Source organism: Staurois parvus, unplaced genomic scaffold, assembly GCF_062004578.1.
Source record: "Staurois parvus isolate SC_StPar_1 unplaced genomic scaffold, SC_StPar_1.0 ptg000574l, whole genome shotgun sequence".
Lineage (NCBI taxonomy): Eukaryota > Metazoa > Chordata > Amphibia > Anura > Ranidae > Staurois > Staurois parvus.
This window is the reverse complement of record NW_028318370.1, coordinates 1,227,586-1,236,483: the sequence shown is the minus strand read 5'-3', so window position 1 is coordinate 1,236,483 and position 8,898 is coordinate 1,227,586. Positions and strand designations below refer to the sequence as shown.

At 41.2% G+C, this 8,898-nt stretch overlaps 1 protein-coding gene across 1 annotated transcript in view; it reads right to left on the bottom strand.

Annotated features, from left to right (window-relative positions):
• Nucleotides 1–6,637: 6,637 nt before the first annotated feature.
• LOC149450434 (uncharacterized) overlaps nt 6,638–8,898 on the bottom strand; it is a 117,119-nt gene continuing 114,858 nt past the window's right edge. Inside the window, exon 6 of the mRNA XM_089691947.1 lies at nt 6,638–6,809. Within this exon, the coding sequence (XP_089548073.1) occupies nt 6,793–6,809 (17 nt within the window). The 3' untranslated portion in view covers nt 6,638–6,792. The remainder of the gene's footprint in view (nt 6,810–8,898) is intronic.

Genomic DNA, 8,898 nt, shown 5'->3' with positions numbered 1-8,898 from the left:
TGGAGGACCAAACCCAGTCAATATACTATGTTCTGTATGAGGCTTTCATGTATGTCCTGGATAAATAAAGAATTAAAAAATAAAAAACTGGAGGCCCATCTGGGGTATTGTGCTTCTGCTTGATTGGTTATTGATGGTTCTCACAGGTGCTAGGCCCCCTGGTAAGTACATTTGAGTTTAGTAAAGTCTTTGAGCTGGTGAAGCTTGGCTGAGGACATGGATGATTCTAGTTATAACTGGTATCTTTAAAGACACCCCAATGGTTGCATTGCCAAAATTGCTTATTGTTTGTTCTTTTAACATTATTTACTTAGTTGTTTTGGCTGGCAAATAAAAAGTCTTCTGTGGCCATTTAAGCCAATGTCCCACCGTTCTTGGTAATGAGAAGGATCTTGCTTGATGATTCCTTTAGTCATGAATGTATTATTTTAAATAGCTGATATAAAGGAAAAACAGTGGTGGAAGAAAATCACCTGTGGGTTTAACCAATAATTTGCTGCAGATTCATTCATGGCCTGCTTAAGTGGGGCTGTAGCAGTGGTGTCTCCTTTGCCTACATTCCTTGTGCCAAAAGGTGTCACTCCTCTCCTTCTCAGAAAGGTGTGTGGTAAGGCCCATAGAAGACCTTTTCTGGCAATTATCACAAGGATTTGTGTCAGTCTATGGCTGCCATGGTGGGCTGCTCAACCAGAATATATCTTATAATGCCAAAACAGCAATAATCACAGTAGGCTATGCACATTCTATGCCTGAAATCGCTCCTAGCAGGAAACTGTCCAGTGCTCTGCCAGACCTCTATAAGCTTTAGTCATATGCTTCAATGCGGCTATTCACGTGCATTTTGCATAGGGTTTCGCTACTGCCTGCTTTAGTGCTTCACATAACAATGCACATTAAATGCATTTGTGCAATGGGTATACGTTCATTCTGAATTGCACACCAGCACACAGACATGAATCTGTGCAAACCTTGCTGGAGTGAAATGATGGCTTCCACAAACTAAGGGGATGATTTACTAAAATTGGAGAGTGCAAAATGTGGTGCAGCTATGCATGGTAGCCAATCGACTTCCAATTTCATCTTGTTCAATTAAGCTTTGGCAATAAACCCCAAAAGCTGATTGGTTTCTATGCAGAGCCGCACCATATTTTGCACTCTCCAGTTTTAGTAAATCAACCTTAGTTTCTGTTAGGGTTTACATCTACACTATATTGCCAAAAGTATTGGGCCAGCCCTCCAAATCACTGGATTCAGGTCTTTCAATCACCTCCATGGCCACAGATATATACAATCAAGCACCTAGGCATGCAGACAGCAAACATTTGTGAAAGAATGGGTCACTCTCAAGAGCTCAGTGAATTCAAGCGTGGTACCGTGATAGGATGCCACCTGTGCAATAAGTCTAAGTCTAATATTTCCTTTTCTGCTAAATATTCCACGGACAACTGTTAGTGGTATTATAACAAAGTGAAAGCAACTGGGAACAACAGCAACTCAGCCACATAAAATGATAGATCAGGGTCAGTGCATGCTGACCACCCAAAACGTACTCTATGCTCCTCACAAGACCTCCTACTCTCTAGTTTCCTGGTCTCCTCCTCCCATGCCCGTTTCCAGAACTTCTCCAGGGCTATTGTGCTTCTGCCTGCTTGGTTATTGATGGTTCTCCTGGGTGCTAGGCCCCCTGGTAAGAACATTTGAGTTTAGTAAAGTCTTTAAGCTGGTGAAGCTTGGCTGAGGACACGGATGATTCTAGTTATAACTGGTGTCTTTAAAGACACCCCAATGGTTGCATTGCCAAAATTGCCTATTGTTTGTTCTTTAAACAATATTTACTTAGTTGTTTTGGCTGGCAAATAAAAACTCTTCTGTGGCTAGTTAAACCAATGTCCCACCGTTCTTGGTAATTAAAAGGATCTTGCTTGATGATTCCTTTAGTCATGAATGCATTATTTTAAATAGCTGATATAAAGGAAAAACAGTGGTGGAAGAAAATCGCCACCATAGAAGACCTTTTCTGGCAATTATCACAAGGATTTGTGTCAGTCTATGGCTGCCATGGTGGGCTGCTCAACCAGAATATACCTCATTATGCCAAAACAGCAACAATCACAGTAGGCTATGCACATTCTATGCCTGAAATCACTCCTAGCAGGAAACTGTCCAGTGCTCTGCCAGACCTCCATAAGCTTTAGTCATATGCTTCAATGTATAGAGAACTCTGCTCAGGCTTTCTGCACATTTATCACCTCCTCAGCCACCTTCTAGATTCCTCCTTCCAGGGATTGGCTGATGTGTAAGAAATAATTCAACTGTTTATTCGAATTCCCTGGCCCTATGCTCCAGAGGCAGGTAGGAGTAGGCAAACTCTCAGCTCAGAAAACCCTGAACACACCACACAATCAATCACTGTACCACTCACTACAGTGAAGCCAAAAACTAAATGTAATTAGTACCCCAGAGAGGGTGCTATATCTATGCCTTGGATTCCACAACAATGCGGACTCTTCACCCAAAATGTATGACTTTGTTCCTGTCCACCTGGAAGTTTTCTTTGATTCTGTCCACCTATCTATGTGTCCCAGCTCCTCCTGTTACATCTTCCATTTGATCAAATAAATAATAAATCCAGCAGGGATGGTGGAAGCTCTTCATAATGGTGCCAAAGGTGTACAGGCCTTATCTGTACATGTAGGTTTGTAACCTGAGGAGGAGAAGGCCTTTTAGGCCTAGGCCCATTAGGAAAGACTCAAGGTGGGAACCAATAGTAAGTGGACTCACGGTGGGGAAGATGGCTGGACTTCTGTGTTTGAGTTCTATTTTTCTTCTATGCTTTGTACTGGAGACATGGAATGTGGAAGTGAAGAAGCTGCTAGGCAGAGATTGAAGAAAAGATTGTTAAAGAGTTGTTGGTGTGGACATCCATTTATTCTGGGATGGGCCTGCGGTCAGGGGTGTGAGTACAAAATGGCAGAGTTTCTGTATTTACAGGTGTTGCAAGAAGAAGAGGGGAGCTGGCCTTGGTCAGCTTGGTGGCAGCCGGTGAATCAGGGATGCCAACACACATACACATGCTTACACACACAGTAGTCTCAATAGTCAAGCTGCTTAAGGAGTCTTATTTCTCCTTCTTCATTATTTCTAAAGTGAAAAATATAAAAAAAAAAACAAGCAGAAGGCCTCTTTGACTTGAGCTTTACATGTTCACCAGCCCAGAAACTTGGGAGTTGCAGATATCTCCAGTGAAATCTCTGTGAGATAAGAAGCCACTTAGGTCTTGTTTATACATGCGGTGCCCATTTGGACCGTGCTGCAGAGGGCATTTGACAGGCAATGAGGAGATGTTATAGCTACTGCACTACAAGAAAAACTGCACTGCGCCACAGTATACCAACCAATCCAAATCAAGCAGGATCTATCGCCCCTGGAAGACATCTGATGGTGAAACGCGTAGAGTGGGATTGTGGATGTGACGTCACCATGCATTGAGTTGTTCGCACTCGGGGCTTTCAGTTACCGGCCGAAGGCATCATCATTCATGTCTATACGTGTATACTTGTGTCAGTGGAGACACACGGAGTTTGTAAGTGCAATGTTTGTTTCTTATAAATAAAGCGTTTTTAAATGTTTTACGCTATGAGAGGCTCCTCCCTCTTCCTTCTTCTCATTTACGAGTTTTAAGCTTGCTAATCCTTTTTGAAGTGATCGTGGCAGTGCAGCCGGAGACTGGGATCTTGCTATTGGTGAGCGCTGTTGCTGGTTTAATGTTTTGCCAGCACCATTTTCCGGTGAGTTACCCAGTACTTATGGTGGTGGTGAACACTCGAGTGCGGTGATTAAGAGGAAAATGTAAGACGAGCGCCTGTAATGTTTATGTGGGCCTTTTCTTATAAATTTGGACTTTTATCTATATATTTTTTTCAAATCTATTTTTTGCACATGAAAAGTTATTTATATGGTTGTATATTAATTGTCCACAATATTTTGATTATTATTATTATTGAGTTTTCTTGCACAAAGCACTAGCACTTTAATTGGGTGATAGATACATAATATTTTGAAAATATTTCTGTATATGAATTTTTGCATATTTATTTTTGTAATATTTGTTGTTTTGCAATATTATATATATATATATATATATATATATATATATATATATATATATACTGTAGTATGTATATATATATATAGTATATGTGATGCTTGATGTACAGGGGTACCTTGCATATATTTTGGGGTACACAGACGTTTGACCCACATTTAGAGGACTTTTCTTATGAAATTTGAACTTTTATCTATATATTTTTCACATCTATTTTTGCACATGAAAAGTTATTTATATGGTTGTATATTCATTTTCCACAATATTTTGATTATATTGAGGTTTTCTTGCACAAAGTGCTAGCACCTTAATTGGTGATAGATACATAATATTTTGAAGATATTTCTGTATATGATCTTTTTCACATTTATTTTTGTAATATTTGTTGTTTTCCAATATATATATATATATATATTGTATATGTGACACTTGATGTACAGGGGCACCTTGCATATATTTTGGGGTACACAGAAGTTTGACCCACATTTAGAGGACTTTTTCATAAGCACTGTCTTTTTATTATTTAATAGCTACCTCACTGCCTGTTTTAACCCCTTAAATCATGGGTGCTCAAATGGTGGCCCTCCAACTGTTGCAAAACTACAAGTCCCATCATGTCTCTGCCTTTGGGAGTCATGCTTATAACTGTCAGCCTTGCAATGCCTCATGAGATTTGTAGTTCCGCAACACCTGGAGGGCCGCAGGTTGAGCACCCATGCCTTAAACCAGGGGTGTCCAAACTTTTCATTCAAAGGGCCAGTTTATTGTACCTCAAACTTTAGGGGGGCCGGATTGTGGTCAGTAGAGGTAGAAACTGTCCTGGGCCCAGCATCAGTGAGAATAAGCATGGCCTCAGAGTTGGTGGTTTGTAAAAGGAAGAATATTGCCCCATCATTGGTATCAGTGGGAGGAATAGTGCCCCATCATTGGTGTCAGTGGGAGGAATAGTGCCCCATCATTGGTATCAGTAGGAGGAATAGTGCCCCATCATTGGTATCAGTAGGAGGAATAGTGCCCCATCATTGGCATCAGTGGAAGAAATAGTAACCCATCGATGGTATTAGTGGGAGAAATAGTGCCCCATCATTGGTGTCAGTAGGAGGAATAGTGCCCCATCATTGGTATTAGTGGGAGGAATAGTAACCCATCATTGGTATCAGTGGGAGGAATAGTGCCCCATCATTGGTATTAGTGGGAGGAATAGTAACCCATCATTGGTATTAGTGGGAGGAATAGTAACCCATCATTGGTATCAGTGGGAGGAATAGTAACCCATCATTGGTATCAGTGAGAGGAATAGTGCCCCATCATTGGTATCAGTGGGAGGAATAGTGCCCCATCATTGGTGTCTGTGGGAGGAATAGTGCCCCATCATTGGTATCAGTGGGAGGAATAGTGCCCCATCATTGGTATCAGTGGGAGGAATAGTGCCCCATCATTGGTATCAGTGGGAGGAATAGTGCCCCATCATTGGTGTCTGTGGGAGGAATAGTGCCCCATCATTGGTATCAGTGGGAGGAATAGTGCCCCATCATTGGTATCAGTGGGAGGAATAGTGCCCCATCATTGGTATCAGTGGGAGGAATAGTGCCCCATCATTGGTATCAGTGGGAGGAATAGTAACCCATCATTGGTATCAGTGGGAGGAATAGTAACCCATCATTGGTATCAGTGGAATGAATAGTAACCCATCATTGGTATCAGTGGAAGAAATAGTTCACCATTGTTGGTGTCAGTGGGAGGAATAGTGCCTTGTATCTTTCAGAGAAATAGTGCCCCAAGGGCCAGTTAAAGACTGGCAAAGGGTCGCATCCGGCCCCCAGGCCACAGTTTGGGACCTCTGCCTTAAACCCTTCACCAGCCAGTAATGCACACTGTCAGGGGCGCCCCAATTCAGTTGACAGTGGGGATCATTTTTACCATACTGCAATGTACCATGATTGCAGCATACACACACCCCTCTCTATAACTTAATGGAGAGTGCTTGGGCAAGAGGGCGGTAAAAACGTGGATCAACCACACATTTTTACTGCTCCTCAACCACAATTGTAAGACTGACCATAGGTGATTAGGTATTTTTGATTAGCCACAGAGCTGGTGGAACAAAAAGAATGGATTCCCCCATCCACACAAGCGAGGTGGATGGAGGAATCCTCCCAGCTGTGCTATTGTATTTTTTCGAGGATGGGGGGGGGGGGGCTCCTCGGCACTCAGAATACACTGATTAGCACTGCCGCCAATTGTCGGCGGTCGTTGATTGAATGAAAACTTTTCAACATCTCCATTCAACAAAAATCGATTGTTAGATTGACTTCTGTCAAGATGGAACCACCATAGATAGATTGAAAGTTGGTCAGCCTGTGCTGAACTGGCCAAATGTGGATCCATCTATGGCCAGGCTAAGCAAGGCCTTCATGTTTCAGCTCACATTCCTCCATCCACAACTGAAGTGCCAATTCCGGATGGACTGACCCTTTTAAAACATGATGTATAGTTGTACAAACGAGACAATAAATGAAGCCAACAATGCAGTGGGATTTATGGATGTATTGTTTCTGAAAGCAACATAAACATTATTCAGGAGATAGAAACATACACTGCTGAATACCAGGAATTGGAACAATCGGACAGAACGGGGTGTGCAATGAATGGAGACAGAATCAGCAGTGAGTGACCTGGCGATCTTCTTACTCCTCGATTACCACTGAAAGACAGGAAAAATCAGAGGAATGGTCAGATTTACATCAACTAAGCTTTCTCAGTCAAAGCAAGTACGCCCCATAGAAAATGATGACTTTATTTGAACAAATGACACATAAAATTGGCCTGGTGTTTATAGTTTCATGATCTAAATTCATGTGTCGTATGGAAAACAATAAGTACACCCCTACATTTCCCACCACTTCAAATCCATGAAATCAGAATCCGGCAGGGTGGATAAAAATCAATGATTTTTTTTATTTAAATCAGATTTTTTTTATTTAAATTGGATTTTTTTAAATAAAATGCTTTTTGAGGAAAATATATTCCCATCCAAAGGTTATTCCATCATGAAATAAAGATTCGTTTTTTAATTATGTAGAATAAGGCTGTATATGTTTAATATTTTTGGTAAATAAATTCCATGAATCCATTCACAATGTCATGCTCTTCCAGAGGTTTTTGTAAGATTATTGGGCAGTTTCTCTGCCTACAAAATATTATCACAGATGATTGGTTTACTTTTGCAGTTCTCAAAACTGAATTTGACTCAGCGGAGATCACATGCCTCTTCTTCACAGCAAAAATGTTATAACATGAACAGAGTTAAGAAAAAGACCTTCATCCTAACTTCTACAAACCTATGAATACAGAATCAACCCCTTCACTGCTAAGTTTCAAGAAGTTCAGTGAATAGAATAGAAACAATATTTTTCTGATTGTTTGGAGTGGAATAGATCTGCACAAGAAGAAAGTGAAACTAATATGAAAAGTTGTTATTCTAAAAATCTTCATCTACTTGCATATTAAAGTTATACCAGCAAGAATTAGTCTTTATGTAGAAAACTAGGATTTAAATCAAGCCTTACTGACTAGTGATTTAAATCGTGATTTAAATCGTGATTTAAATCAGTTTGATTTAAATCAAATCCACCCTGGAATCCGGTATTCCATATTAGTTGCCAATAGTGGTGTATCGAAAATAAAAGTTCTGGTGCCGAAACTGAAACCAAAAATGAAAGTCTATGAGACACGATTTTGCATGAAGGTCTATGAGACGTGATTTTACAGTGAAGTCACTAGGGGTGTTGTTGCATGAATGTCTATGAGACGTCACTTTACATGAAGGTCTATGAGATGCGATTTTTGCATTTAAGTCAGTAGGGTGCATTTCTGCATGAATGTCTATGAGACTTGACTTTGCATGAAAGTCTATGAGACACGATTTTGCATGAAGGTCTATGAAATGCAATTTTTGCATGGAAGTCACTGGAGGCGTTTTTGCATGAATGTCTATGAGATGCGACTTTGCATGAAAGCCTATGAGACGTGATTTTGCATTGAAGTCAATAAATGGCGTTTTTGCATGAATGTCTATGAGACGTGACTTTGCATGAAAGTCTATGAGACACGATTTTACACTGAAGTCACTAGAGGGCATTTTTGCATGAATGTCTATAATACGCAACCTTTTTTCTGATCGGCAAAATGCCAATAATACGATTTATGGCAGATATGTTTTGGTTGCCGATATATCGGTGTATCCCTAGTTGCCAATAAATAGACTCTCCTTAAAGGGTCATATGGCCAAAGCTTTTTGGCCATACTTTTCTTCTGGGTCACAAGAATGTGCTTACTTTTGCTCTCCTGTAACTCACGAGACCCAAGTGACTCCTGTGAGAGTCAGCTAATAGTGGGCTATTGTATGCTGCCAGCTGGCGCCAAAGAGCTGCTCCAGGCTCCGGAAGGGTCCCGGCAATATTGTTGGGATCCACTCAGCTGCCAGATTGAAAGTTGGCTCCGGTTACCAGCGCATGGCTTGGAGCCGAAGCCAATTGCCCACACCTCCTGTCCAACCCAGCTTTCCAGTGAGAGCTGGAGGGGCAGAGTGAAGAATGGTGACTGACAGTCACTGCTCTCTGCTCTGAGAAGATTGTGAACTGAACGATCAGTGGTCATGTGATCACTCAGTTCACTGGCTTAGAGCTGCTGGGGGACATCTGCAACATCCCAAAAATGTTATTATAACCTCTATCTACACTAATGGATGTATGATAGTGACGTGGTTTAGGTATAGCAACCAGGGTTGGGAC